The sequence below is a fragment of the Bacillus rossius genome, chromosome 1 (genome assembly GCF_032445375.1).
Source record: "Bacillus rossius redtenbacheri isolate Brsri chromosome 1, Brsri_v3, whole genome shotgun sequence".
Lineage (NCBI taxonomy): Eukaryota > Metazoa > Arthropoda > Insecta > Phasmatodea > Bacillidae > Bacillus > Bacillus rossius.
In genome coordinates this window covers 30,491,716-30,506,623 of record NC_086330.1, presented here as the reverse complement: position 1 = coordinate 30,506,623, position 14,908 = coordinate 30,491,716, and the positions used below count along the sequence as shown (strand labels likewise).

General features: G+C 39.6%; 1 protein-coding gene across 2 annotated transcripts in view; it reads left to right on the top strand.

The window, feature by feature from the left end:
- LOC134533731 (FAS-associated factor 1) overlaps nucleotides 1-14,908 on the top strand; it is a 50,046-nt gene that overhangs the window by 18,995 nt on the left and 16,143 nt on the right. For both annotated transcript variants that reach the window (XM_063371338.1, XM_063371346.1), the window contains 3 exons: nucleotides 491-627; nucleotides 1,226-1,388; nucleotides 6,904-7,000. In XM_063371338.1, coding sequence (XP_063227408.1) covers nucleotides 491-627; nucleotides 1,226-1,388; nucleotides 6,904-7,000 — 397 coding nt within the window. The remainder of the gene's footprint in view (nucleotides 1-490; nucleotides 628-1,225; nucleotides 1,389-6,903; nucleotides 7,001-14,908) is intronic.

Sequence of the window (14,908 nt, the reverse complement as noted above, 5' to 3'; positions counted from 1 at the left end):
AGCAGTTTTACTTTTAGATTTAATTAAAAACATTAAAGTACTAAACCGTACCTATGCTGCGACTTGATACACGATCAGTAATGAGAGTTAACTTATTTCAATTACATCCTGGTTTCTGGGAACCCGTAATTTATGTACAAGATTATTTATTTAAAAACTATATTGGCTGATGTTTTTAAAACTACTGTAGAGTTTTACCTTAAAATGGCAGAAGTTAGTCGCCAGCAGGGAGAAGTGAGGCGTCTTTGGAACATGGTGTCCAGATTGTGTGGAGCCCCATTTTAGGATTTCATTTAAAAATCTCTTAAAAAAAAAAAAAAAAAAAAAAAGTTTTTCCCAAAATCCTGGAAACTTATTGTATGCTTAATTTATTTTTCAATTTTCCAAACTGGGAAGTTAACCTAATATTATTTGTGCAAAACTTTTCAAAAGCTTCATAATTAAGTTTCAAAAATGCTAATGAAGTTGACAGAGTTTTGTTGTATTGCAGGTTTTTCCAGTCCGTGTCTGTGACATTGGGTGCAGTTGCTGCGATGGCAATAAGAAACATTAACATGGACAGGTTACCGGCTCTGATTATCATAATGAGAATGAGATCAGCCACAGAAATTTTTCAGGTTGTTCATGGTACGTTTTTAGTTTTGTCCACTGTAATGTTTTGCGTGTATAGAAATTAAGTAACCATGCGTAGGAGCGGGAAAAAATAAGCATTTTTTTCCCCTCAATAATCAGTAAAAATGATTTTATAAATTAGCATCTATTATTGTGAAACTAACTTTATAAGCTACTTATTTGAAACTACATATATGTTTATGTTCTAAATTTCTGAAATCCTAATATTCATATGTATAAATAACACTTGTTTTCAGTGTTGCACAACATTGCTTTTCCTTAATAATAAATACAAATGCTCATTTTACTTAATGAGTTCGGCTTAAATTTCGAAGTTATCTCAGTTGCATGTAATTTGGCTACGTTGAAGAGACATGGCAATATCGTGAAGCAGACTGGTCACGAAAACTAGTGTAGATAACCAGAAAACTACTTGCTACATTGGTTAAGTGTAACGTTTGGACTTCCCTTCGACAAAACGAGTGGTATGCCGGAATAAGAATAGTTGCCATCCCAACAAAAACACTACCCTGACATCTTGGGTGTGTTGTTTTTGCTGAAGCTGTGCACGGGTGGGCGGGCCCTCAAGCCCTGTGCCGTGTGTCGCCCTCAGGGAACGTGGGTGTGAGCGAGCTGCTGACCAGCCTGATCCAGGCGGTGGACGTGTTCACGGACCAGCAGACCCTGGAGGTGCGCGAGGAGGAGGAGCGAAACGCCAGGGAGATGGTGAAGATGGAGCAGGACGTGGCCTACGAGCAGTCGCTGGCGGCCGACAGGTGACGGAGTAGGGGTCGTGCTTTCGGTTCGGTAGGGTTTCCGCTAGTGATTTGCGACACTTAACAAGAAGCGATACCGATCCAATTACCGATTCATTTCTTCAACGGATATGGTAACAAATACAATACCCGATTCATTACTTTTTTGTAATTAATAACAGTGAACTTCTCCAGAAGTTAAACATTTGTATGTAATAATTCAGTATCTTAATAACAACTACAGTAGAACCCCGATTTTGCGAACACGGATTTAACGAAAACAGCGATTTAACGTAAAGGTTTTCAGGAACCATCAAAAAACACCAATTTATTAAAATAAAATATATATTTCCAAAAAATTAAAGTAAATTGTAACGGAAACTTATTAAAAAATACACTCTGTGGTGTCAGTAATAGAATGGAGGTACTATATATTAATATGTGCCTTTGCATCATCTGTCCAAACACGAAAAAATAAAAAAAATTGTTCAAATTGCTTAAAAACTCTGGGCGCTGTAACTGAATTGCGTAGGTGCATGCCTTTGCGCGCGCCTGGATAGATAGACTGTCCGCGACACATGACGTCATGAAGGGTTTCTTTGTCCGCATCCCCCTCCCCCGCCTTACATTGGCTTGACTCACCACGTTATCTTCCAATCACGCCCGCATAGTAACAGTGCTAGCCAATAATCACACGTTTCCAAATATTCCCTTTCCCATCCTCCAGGTCACACCAATACGCCATTATCATTATTCTCAGTAAGAGCTTTGTGCGCGGTGTTTAGTTTTTGGAATTTTTTTTATAAGTGCTGTTAGGACTTAGATTTTTTGCTTTTCTTCTTGGATTTTGACTACAGATTGCGATTGGAATTGACTACACTGCCTGTTGACAACCTGCTTAGCTTTTTTATTGATACAGTAGAATCCCATTGATGCGACCACTCACGGTTTCCGGAAAAACGGACTTATAAACGGAATGGTTGCAATAGAGATTTTGGGCCAATTTTTACCACCCCCCCCCCCCCCCCCTCCTTCAAATATATCCAAATACATAAAATACTAGCGCTAAATGAATTCGCGTCACGCGAGTTCGGCTATGCTAGCCGGCTGGTTATTTTCGTTCAAAACGTGTCGAAGGAACTTGTGTGGATCAGGTAGAAAACATTCGGCTATAAACGAAAGATATAAGAACAATACTATCCTGAAATGCTGTGACACGTTTTTGGAGTAGATAATCACAGCGACAGACCGACAGGATGAGCTCCCGCCTTGCCGTCAGAGATGTTTATTTTGACAGCTCAAGCAATTATCTTTTCCACGTCCCTTCGCAGCGTAAAAAAAAAAAGAGAGAGAAAAAAAAACACTTTGGAATGCAGATGGAAAAGTAACTATGCATTAAATTTAATATATTTACGGCCCTGCTACATTTTTCTATTCAATAAAATTCGAGGTATTAGTGATTTTTCAGCAGAAACTGCTGTGTGACTAATAAACAAATTGTATCATAATAACTAGGGATGGGGCGAATCCTGATTTCCTCGAATCCGAATCCTAACTCGAATCCTTGACTGGAATTGCCGAATCTCGAACCCAAACCCGAATCTTTTAATAGATGATGTCCACATATCTAATGTAAGTGAGATGTATTCTGCTTGCACTAAAAGTCCCTTGACTTTATCACATGTAGATTGGTACATTTCTGGTATAAGTGTATATAAAGACAACAATTTTTTCTTGAGAAATTTCAGTTTTCGTACAGATTAGCGGTTAGGATTTTTTCTATAAATAAGCTAGAGGTCTGCGACCCTAAGAATTTTACTTCGAGCCGAGCTCGAGCTTTTGTGGTACAGTTACACTTTTGGGAAATTATTTTTATCTTAAACTTAATATCATGTTTGAATAAAGTATTAAAATGAAGTGGGCTTATTAATTTTGGGTAAATATTTACAGAGTGTGTATACATTTTGCACTGCTAGAAAAAAAAATTTTTTTTTCATTGAATCTTACCTGTTTCCATTGGTTCATTAGTAACTGATATCATCCAACTAACATAACCAAGTATATGTTTGTGTAAATGTAACATATCTTTGGAAAAATTTCACCCTTGTCAATTTTTCTGGAGTCCTTACTGAGCTTCAACAAACTTAGCACCAAAAATCATGTTGTTTGAAAAGTACATTCACATTGTTTCAACATTTCCACTTTTCAGCACAATAATTCTGAGAGAGATTGTCACAGAGTATTAAATTCTGTTCTTTAATCTATCATTCAGAACAATAATTTGTTCTGCACGTTCAGGAGTTAAATTAGCTCTACGATTGGAGATAGTGTTTCCAGCAAAAGAGAAGCGTCTCTCGCTGGCAACCTGCTTGGCTGGAATGCTTTAGTAAAATTGCTTAACCTCAAAATTAGTGTCATAAATATCTGTAACTGGTCATTAAAGTTTAATCAATTGAAAGTAATAAAAATAAAAACATTTTACTTCATTCAATTTACACTTGCAAAAAAAAACATACACACAATAAACCTACATGGAAATTAAAGTCTTTTTCAATATCCTGAAGTCTGAAATATGTTTACTCATGTCATTAAATGTAGAGCTGTATTGAAGAAGCCGATTTTGCCAATATTTAGTTGAATCGGCATTTCTGCCGACTTCCGATACAGTACGCTCGTTAATTTTCGGCCGATATTACTGAAAAACGAAAGAGACTGCCATAACCTAAAAATCCACGAGTACCATTTTCACTTTTCGTAGTAGTACTGCATTCTTTCAGATCGCATTATTTCTTAGCAACATGTGCCAACCGTACTTATCAAAGTTTAACATCCTTTTTTTTTTTAACAATGTTCTTTAATTTAATATGTCATAAATAAATAAAACATTACTATCACGGTAAATATACATCTCAGTTGTTACGGTAACTATAGTGCAAATATGGTAGCTATCATGCTTCTGTAGTAATTATGGTATTCTACAAAGAATCTTGTTCTTTTTATGGTAATTATCTTAAAATAACTATTGGGTTTGTACTGTAGTTATGGTACATCATCCATATTTCTTCGTATGTTGTTGTTCATTTGTCTTTTCTTCATATTTATTTACGTGCGCCATTATTTGAGACAAGAAGTTTCAGAAAAAATTTTAACGGACATTATATCACACATTTAATGGCGTAAATGACGAGACCTCGGGCAATTAAAACGCTTTATACGGAAAAACCTACCATGCGGGACCTCTTAAGCGAGTTTTACTGTATTTTTTTCCCGTAAATAGTAAAAACCGAATCCTTTGACGAATCCTATATCAGATCCGCCGAACCTTCGAATCCCTAGGATTCGGCGGATTCGGCGGATATTGGATTCGGTCGCCCCATCCCTAATAATAACTTAAACTTATAAAGTATTTATTAACAGCGAAGGACAGTCGTATAAGCCCATAAAAATATTTATTTTACCGAGAATGGACTATACAACCTGGCTTTTGTCGCACGCCTTGTGGGAGGGGAGGAGGATGCTGACAGTTTCTCACGCAGAAGGTTGAAATAAGGGAGGGAATGTGTTGAAATGTTAGTTGGAAAAAAGGGAGGGGGTGTTTTTACATGGTTTGTGGCTCTGGGAGGGATGAGCCTTGAAGAATTAGCAGGGGATGGGAGGTAAGCGACACGTCACGTATGACGTCAAGCCACCGCTACCGCCAGCCTGGCCGGACGAGTTTCTTACGCTCTCGCAGAAGCTACCACAGCAGCTTTTCGTGCGTGCGGGCGGGTAAGATAACATGACAGCTGAGACGGTTTTTCGTGCATCGGCGGGATTCTACTGTACATGAATTTATTTACTGTTTTTGGATATCGGCTTTGTTACGTTTTTTTGACGATTCGTTTATGTTACTGGTATTAGAATGGGACAAAACTGGGATACGGGCGGTGGAGCTTTTATTTTTTTTTCCGCTAGGCTCGCGTCTATTGGCTGGCTGCTGATGGAAGGTCATGAGTCTGGGCGGAGCGTTGAGTGAGTTATAATGCGCATGCGCAGCTCAGCGAACAGAGAGAGCCCGCCGGCTGGCCGCGCCGTAACAACAGCTGACCGAGTACAATTAATTACCTTTCTCCGCGTACGGCGCGCTATTGACGGTAAATTTCCATCAATTTGCGGCCATTTTTTTTTAAATTTTTTTTACTGTGACGCAATGTGTATGTAGCTCGTATTTGTTATAAACGGTGCAGGTTGCGACTGTATTTTAATATACTTAACGTATTTCTTACACTTTTCATAATTTTTTTTTTTCCTAATTTTTCACGGTTTCTGAAAATCTGTACGTACGAACCGGGGGCCGTACGAGCGAGATCAAAAACGTTTAAGTAGGAAAGTTGACAAAGTCTGAGATAGCACGGCAGCACAAGATATCGGCGTCGACCCTGTCTACGATATGGAAACGTAGGAACGCGATTATGAGTGCGGGGGTCATTGAAAATCGGTAAATCGGATTTAACGAAACATCGATTTAGAGTAAACATTTTCGGTAACCATAGCACTTCGTTAAATCGGGGTTCTACTGTATAGTGTTAGTTGACAAAAAAGTATATTACAGGTTAAAATTTGTGCATAGCACAATATACATTATGCTTTTGACTAATTAGCAAACACAACATTCAAGTATATCCTTAAATTTCAAAATAAGTTTGAGCAAATAATGCCTACGGAATTACAAACCGGTAAATAGAAAAGATGGATGACACCTCAATGGATGAAAATGTACTTTCAGGTTTGTAAGAATCTGTTGGTAATAATTAACATTGGAAATGAAGAAAATTTGGAATATTGGCAGATACCAACACTAAAACGATTACATTGGAATATCATTAGTTTTTGCGTTTTGCATGTTCAGGCTCAGAGACTTGAGGCGATGGTTATAGTGAGCATCGACCCAGTGCTTGTAAATTGGAGTTCTGGCGCGATGTTGGAATCAAAAACCACCACCCACTATCATAGCCATGTGAGCATCCAAATTTGCCACCAAGTCTCTTTGTCGGGGATTTTGAAAAAAATAAAAGCCATTAAACTGCGTAGTGAAGCAGTTTTGGGTTTTATTTCGAGCTCTAAACAAACATTGTGATAAGGTGGATGGTGATTTTGTTTTACAGGCAGGAGGGGCAGAAGCAATCAGCGTGGTTTTTTGCCCTTGAAATTTTTAAAGTGACCTGTTAACTTTGAAAGCCATTTCATGAATACTGGTTTTTGCAAATCACCTTTCACAGATCTGAAAATATGTGGGGCACTAGTGTGAAGCTCTTATCTACAGACCTATTTTTTGGCTAGCTGTGTGCAATAGCATAGTATAATTTAGTTTTACAGTCTTGAATCTGATTAAAATTGGCTACAGTCATCTTGCATAAGTCAGAAACTTTACGTTAGCTTTCTAGCAAATACATATATTTACTTGTGGATAAAAAAAAATGTGCAAATGTAGATAAATTGGGTGCATGTGTAAAGGTAGGGAAAAAAACATTGTAAGGGTTATCATCTTGTGTTACAGAGCCAAAGAGGAAGCCAAGCGCAGCCAGGAGTTGCTGGAATGCCAGGAGCGAGAGAAGAGAGAAATGAAGGAACAGAAAGAAGCTCAGCTGAAGGAGGTATGTTTGTGCTTTGTAAATTCACCATTTTATAACATTTTTTATTAGTATTACTTTTGAATTAATTACTACGAGAGCTGACAGTGGTGAGAGAATTCCTTTTAACTAAGAATGCTCATAATAACTAAGTTAGATTCCTGAGCCCTCCAAAATTAACTTAAATTCACACCATATCTCGAAAACAGTGCGTTGAAGCATAAAAACTACGCCTGTGTGAACATAAGTTTTTTAGCTTGAATCGAATACGAATATCATATTATTCACGAATATGAACATTGAATTCAAATATTAAGAATAAGAAATAGAATTCCACAAAAAAATTTTTACATCATGTATCAGCTTATGGAAAAATAGACAAATAATACTAAGGTAAAAGGTTGGTTAGGTTAAGTCAGCTATAATAATTTGTGTGGCATGAATTTGTCTACTCTATTTTTAATTAAATGTATTTTCCATGCTTTAGGTTTTATTTTTATGACTACCTTTATCCACAAAAATTGCGTTTCTTGCATAAAAGTCTGCATCTACTTTTTAAACTTGATTTTAGCTTAAAATTTGTGACCATTATGCGATAAAACAGTAAGTAGAGACAGGCAGAGACTTGAAAAGTCGAGTCGAGCGAGCAGCTTCGGCTTGACTTGGCTCGAAACTCGAGTTCGTGGTTTTCAACCAGACAAGACTCAACAGTATTTTTTTTTAACTAAATAAATATTACACATATACAACAAACATAAAATTACTTACACTATTATACAAACATTTTATCCTGGAACTTAGTACGTATTTTCATTTTTACTGTTACATTTTCCTGCCATTTATTTAGTTTTCTTATAGTATGGTGCAGTTTACATAATTACAATACAGTAGAATCCCGCCGATGCGACTCCATTCCGTTTATACAACCGTTTTTTGAGAAACCGTGAAAAATTTGAGCAGAGAAAGTCGAAAATTTCAGTAAAATCGGCTGAAAAAGAAGTCTGTTGCACTTTGTTGGGCACTGTGTGTTCACGTTTATCTTGGCGAGTGCTGTACTGTAAGCAGGCAGACAAAAGATGGCTAAAAATAGATACCACCCCTCTAGACTGTCCACGCTAGCCAATACCGGTAAACTGCGCGCATCACCTGATAGCATCTACGCACACGTCTATTGCCGTCCCGGTCCCGGTCCCGGTCCCGTTTGACGATTGTGACTCGTTTTTCAATTTACACGGACTCGTGGATTCATGAAAATGAGTATAAAGGGAGCCAGTTTGTCGCTAATGAAAAATTATGAGATTATCCAGCAAGTGGATAAGAAGACAATTTCCAAGACGAAGATAGCACAGAAACATGGCATTCCGAAGTCTACTCTCTTCACGATTCTTAAAAAGAGAGAAGAAATTATAAATGCAGTACAGAAGGAAGGCAGCAATTTGAAATTGAAAAATTTAAAGGGGCACGACGTATTAGGTGCTTCAAGTGTGCGTGAGAGATAAGATAAAGAAGGTGAAGACCTGCCAGCCAATATATTTGTGGGAGGGGGAGACAGATAAAAGAGAGCGAGCCCTGCAGTAAGCAGAAGTGGTCAAGGTCGACATTTACCGTCACACTCTCGCAAGCACACACACACGTGCGCGCACACACACGCGCACATACGCACGTGCGCGCCGCCACGTTTTGAACGAAAATAACAACCAGCCAGCTAGCATAGCCGAACTCGCGTGACGCAATTTCACTTTATAATTGGGGGGGGGGGGGGGGGGGGTTTAGGGTAAAATTGGCCCGAATTCTCTGTTGCGACCATTCCGTTTATAAGTCCGTTTTTCCGGAAACCGTGAGGAGTCGCATCAGCGGGATTCTACTGTACTCGGAAAACAAATGACCAAAAATTTCCCCCTTAAAACATTATAAATTTTGAAAGAATTGCCGGCAGTAGGATGTATATTGCATCAGCAAATAAACTTTGAGAAGAAAATTTTTTTTATTTTATCACAAAATTTTTTTATACTACAGTGTCAATCTATAGCAGGGCTGCCACCACTTTGAAAACAATATCCTTGATTGAAATGTGAAATATCCTGTAATATCCTTGTTTTGAATATAAAATATCCTGTAAAATCCTGTACATTAAAAAGTACAAAAAAATTTGCACTTTTTATGAAAATTACTCGGATCATAATGTACGTAACTATACTTCAATCAAAAAAATTCAATTTTTAACACTTTATACAAGTATTATGCCCCCTAGGTGAACTTAACGACTTAATAAAAAAAAAATAATTTTATTTTTATCCTCCAGAATTTTATTATAGTTACGTTGATGGAACTGATAGTACGCGATTACACTGGTACAACAAGTTAACAATAGTTTACTCTTTTGAAAAGCCTCTGGGAAATGATCCGTCCTAAAAGTTTTATTAGATAGTTTTCTCCCACCTTATTGTCCGACGCGTCCGTTTAGTTTTCCTGCGAAACGTTGCGGCCGTTGCAGCTGATGGAGACGTCATCCTCTTGGTCGCCCCAATCTGACCACCACCATGGATGGACGGCGCCAGCGCAGCCCAATCGGCAGCATCTCGTTCTACTACAATATTCATAGCCCGGGTCACTGAAGAGCCGGTCACCTCTTTGCAAGCTTCCTTGTCGAACGGTTACGTTTCTGCTGCCCGAGGGACCCTCGATTGCTGTCCCCTCTAAGTCTCTTAGCACTTCACTGTGTGCTCGCCGAGACTTCCAGCACGTCGCGTAACGTCTACCGCCTGACCACACGGTCTCTCCTCTGCCACCTTAACAGTCCTCGCCGCTCACCACCGCTAGTGGCGCTGCCATCACCTTGCGCATGCGCGACTACCAACCACCGTGTAACTTGAGCCCACCTGACGTCACAGCGGCGCGGCCGTTTAAAACGTAATAACCGTTTTATCCTCCCTCCACTTATAAAAAAAACTGCCTTTTTTTTTGAAGCCCCACAAGTCGCACTCCCTACCTACCAGAGGCTTTTTTTGTTTTTTTTTTTTGTTTAATATCTTACAAGTTGCACTCCCTACCTACCAGAGGCTTTTATACTTTTGTAGATACTATTGCTATCAATGGTTTTAATTACAATATTTTAGTAACTATTAGCTATGAAACTAATACAACTAACTTACACATATTCCTGAATTACATGATACAATCGTAATTACAAAAAGTATACAATTATTTACATATTGCTACTGTCCATCATTCTGGGCTACATAATGTTTTAGATGAGAAACATGAACTTTATTAACAATGGTATTGTCTTGTACCTCACCTAATTGGACAGTCACTGGAGTTAAAAACTTCAGGACTCGATAAGGTCCAACATATTTCGGCGCTAATTTCGCCGTAAAATTCTGCGCTTTGTTACTCAGATAATGTGTCTCCACCAAAACCAAATCTCCTGTTTTTACCGTTACTTCTATACGACCTCGGTTATATCTTTCCCTAAGTCTTTCCCTATGCTTCCTCAACTTATCTAGGGCTATTTCCCAGTCTTGTTGACTGAATACTCGATTATCATCCTCACTTGTAACATAACTGTAACACCACGCGTTTATCAACTGATGGTACAAGCGCCTGCCAAAAAACATTTCAGCTGGTGTTACTCCTGTCGCCCCACTTTTAACATTATTAAAACATAATCCTATTTCATACAGACCACGATCCCAACGAGTATGTTCACGAGCGTGTGTTTGGTATGCCTTCAAGGCGTATTTCAGATCACGATTGGCCCTCTCCGCCACATTGGACTCGGGCCGGTACGCACTTATCTGAATAAACTTTACCCCCCAGTTTATCGCTAAACATTTCATTTGTTGTGACACAAAATACGTGGCGTTGTCGGTTACCATGTTTAACGGTGACCCGAATATTGGAAAAACTCTTTCCGTCAAAATACCTATTATATCCTGTGATCGCGTTTGACGCATCGGGAATAGTAATACAAACTTGGTACAGCTGTCAATAAGCAATAGAATATACTTAAATCCGGTTTTACTCCGCGGTAAAGGACCGAAAACATCCATATATACTCTTTCCCAGGGTTTTCTCGCCACTGACGCCTGATGTTTTCCTTGCGGTTTTTTATTCCTTGGTTTCGTTTTCTGACAAATATCGCATTCCTTCACCCATGCTTGTACCTCTTTATTCACCTCGGGCCAAAAAAATTCACGCTTAATCCGCTGCATGGTTCGTTCTCGCCCTTGGTGAGCCCCGAAAAACGTGTCGTGATAATACTGAAATGCGAGCCTCCGCAATTCCCGCGGTAAAAACACTCCAAACTGTCCCCTTTTATCAATTTTCCCTATCAATCCGCTTCTAACTACATACTCTTTACTCCCTTCCTCAATTTTATTTTTTATTTTCTCACACTCTGGGTCGTTCGTTTGCTTCGTCTTTAGATCTACAAAGATAGCCGGTACTTGATTTAAGATACATAATGTACCTCTATCGTAGTTATTCTCGTCACTACTACTCGTGACGTCGTCCTCCGCGTCGGGGCGCTCCTCAGAAAACATACGCGACAAACAATCCGCGACCTTATTATCGGTACCTTTGATATGGCTGATTGTAAAATTAAAACGCATTAACCTCATCACCCACCGGCTAAGTCGTCCTAATGCCTTCTGTGATTTTAATAACCAAGTAAGTGTCTGATTATCCGTTTCTACTTGAAATTGTACCGGTTCTAAGTATTCACTGAATTTTTCCATGCCAAACACGCATGCCAAGCACTCTTTTTCATACGTCGAATATTTCCTTTCGTTGGCATTTAGTAAGCGGCTAGCATAAGCTACCGGTTTTAAAGCCCCTTCGACCCGCTGATTTAATACTGCACCTACCGCAATACCACTGGCATCAGTCTGTAAAACCAATTCTTTTTCAAAATCCGGTAGCGTCAGTACCGGCGGCGTGGTCAAAGCGCGTTTCAAAAATTTAAACGATTTTTCTTGTTCGTCTGCCCAGACGAAATCAATTCCTTTTCTTTTCAGCAAATTTAAAGCGTCAGTCTTATTCGCGTAGTCCGGAATGAACTTAGCATAGTACCCACACATCCCCAAAAATCTGCGAACGGCTTTTAAAATTGTTGGCCGGGGAAAATTTACGACCGCGGCTACCTTATCGGGATCTAATCTTAACTGACCTTCTGATATGATAAATCCTAGAAATTTCGTGTGTTCCTGAGCCCACGTTACTTTATTTGGGTTTACCGTTAAACCCGCCGCGCTCAATGCTTTCAATACCTTTTCAATGTGCTCCTTATGTTCTTCCCAATCTTTGCTGAATATACAGACATCATCAATATAATTAAAAACAAACTCATACTGATATTTACCTAACACCTGCTCTAGTACTCGTGATAGCGCCTGTACACCATTATTACATCCGAACGGCACGCGGCACCAGCTATAGTGCCCCCACGGCGTAACAAAGGATAAGGGTTCTCTCGAGTCCGGATGTAACTCGATTTGGAGGAACGCTTGGTTTAAATCTAATATAGTAAAATACTTCGCTTTTCCGAGCTGTAATAACGCCATATCCACACTCTGGGCCGGAAAGGGGTCTGCGCATAACTTCAAGTTTACCTTCCTCAAATCCGATGGTTTCCCTTTGCCTTTCGGCACCAAAAATGCCGGACTAGCATATTTACTGTTTGACTTTACAATTACTCCTTCATCCAACATTTTTGCGATTATCGCACGAAACGGCTTGACCTTGGCAGCAGCCACCTTATACGGTAAACAAACAACTGGCTCGGCGTCCTTAAGATGAAAACGATATGGTAAAACCGTACAATGTCCCAGTTTGTCAGTCAAAACATCGGCATATTTTTCTTGAAAATATTCAATCATGTCCTTTCTTTCTTTATTCTCCGCAACCCGGTACAATTGTTTCTCTCCTTTACTTATTTCTAGGTCGACCTCCTGCACTTTTTTGTTACTAAATCCGAAACGCAGTTTACCTCGACGAAAATCAACTATCGCCTGTGTATGAGACAAAAAATCTATCCCTAAAATTACAGGATAATTTATATCATCGAGTACATAGCACTCGTATTTCCAGGTAAACTCGCCCATTCTAATAGGTACCCGTACGACGCATTCTGACAACAAAAACCCCCCGTTAGCTGTGGTGAATTTCACTTGTGGTATTTTCTTCACCTTTATAACCCTAATTTCATTTTCCCGGAGTAACTGATTACAACATTTTTTTCCTATCAATGTACTTGAAGATCCCGTATCCACCAGACAATGCACGGGGATTTTTCCAATCATAATAGGCACAGTAATATAACTAAGCGGTTTCTGCTTACGTAATGGTTCCGGTCCCTTTTGTACCTGAAACTTTTTCAAAAAACAGTTTCCTCGTCGGTGCCCTTTGTTACCGCACTCCCAACACTCGGTCCCATTTTCGCCTATATTCTCTGACGTCGTCGTCGTGCAGTCAGCACGTAAATGATTATTGGACCCGCATTCCCAACATTTTTTTTTTATACATTTGTTTTCGTTTCCGGTAGTTTGCGTTCTTTGTTCCTCATGACTACTATCGTGACTCCCCTCCCTTTCTATGGCCTGTAAAGTCTGTTTCTTTTCCTCTGAATATTTCCCTTTTGTCTTACACTCCACCTTCAGGTGACCTAATTTCCCGCAATTCCAACACTCAATTTTAGTGTGGTCGCGTCTCCCAGCAACAGCTACGTCCCGTTTTCGGGGCCTATCATCTTTACTACGATAATAACATTGCGAGTCGGTGTGATTAACTCGCCGACAAATACTACACGGTTGTCTGGTTTTTTCCATGCCTGCTGCTACCGTAGACGGCATAAATAACTTAGCGCTATCCAATTTCTCCATCTCCTTTACTTCCGCTAGCTGTAGCAAACTCGCTAACGTAGCCGGACGTGTCGCGCCTATAAAATACCTCACGTATTCCTCACGAAAGTTATTCATTATAATCGCTGTCAATTTCTCTTCCTCATCAGGCATACCGAGAATTTCGACATGACGTATTATGTCAGTGACATAATCTGGTAAATTTTCCCCCTCTTTCTGTGTTCGCTCTAAATACCGTAGCCGTATTTTCGTTAATGACCAACTGGAACAAACTTTACTCAAACATACCTTAAATAATTTATCAGCGGTCCAGACTTCTAACGTGGCTTCCGCAAAAATTTCCCTGAATTTTTCCGGAACCTTCGCGATCATTCCACCATACCACATGTCGCGAGTGCCTATACCTAATTTTAACATTTTATTCAGCTCAATTAAGAAACGAATAACATGATCTATTTCCAAACTTTTTAAATCAGGAATTTTATCAATTAAAGTCGTGACTCTACTTTGTACCTTTAAACCAATCGGAATGAGATCTCCCACGCTGCCTGCTGTCCCCGGATCTTTATCGCCATCCCGGCGAATGAGCTCTCGCACCTTGACCCTTAATGCCTCAATGCCTTCATCGGGGTTATGCTCCACGCCCGCCTCGCTCAGCATCGCGATCAGCGACGCTTTACTGAGCTTCTGAGCCCAAGAAGTGGCGGAGAACATTATGATTACGATTATTACTACACACGCTAGTGCCACACTCGTAACCAAGGTCCCATAAAAAGGTCGATTACTTCTTACCCTGTAGAGACACGTGGCACCTAACCGGTTTAACCGCCCCATTCAGCTCCACCTCCGCTCTGAAGGAGCAGAGTGGCGCACCTACGTTATGCCCCCTAGGTGAACTTAACGACTTAATAAAAAAAAAAATAATTTTATTTTTATCCTCCAGAATTTTATTATAGTTACGTTGATGGAACTGTTGTACGCGATTACACTGGTACAACAAGTTAACAATAGTTTACTCTTTTGAAAAGCCTCTGGGAAATGATCCGTCCTAAAAGTTTTATTAGATAGTTTT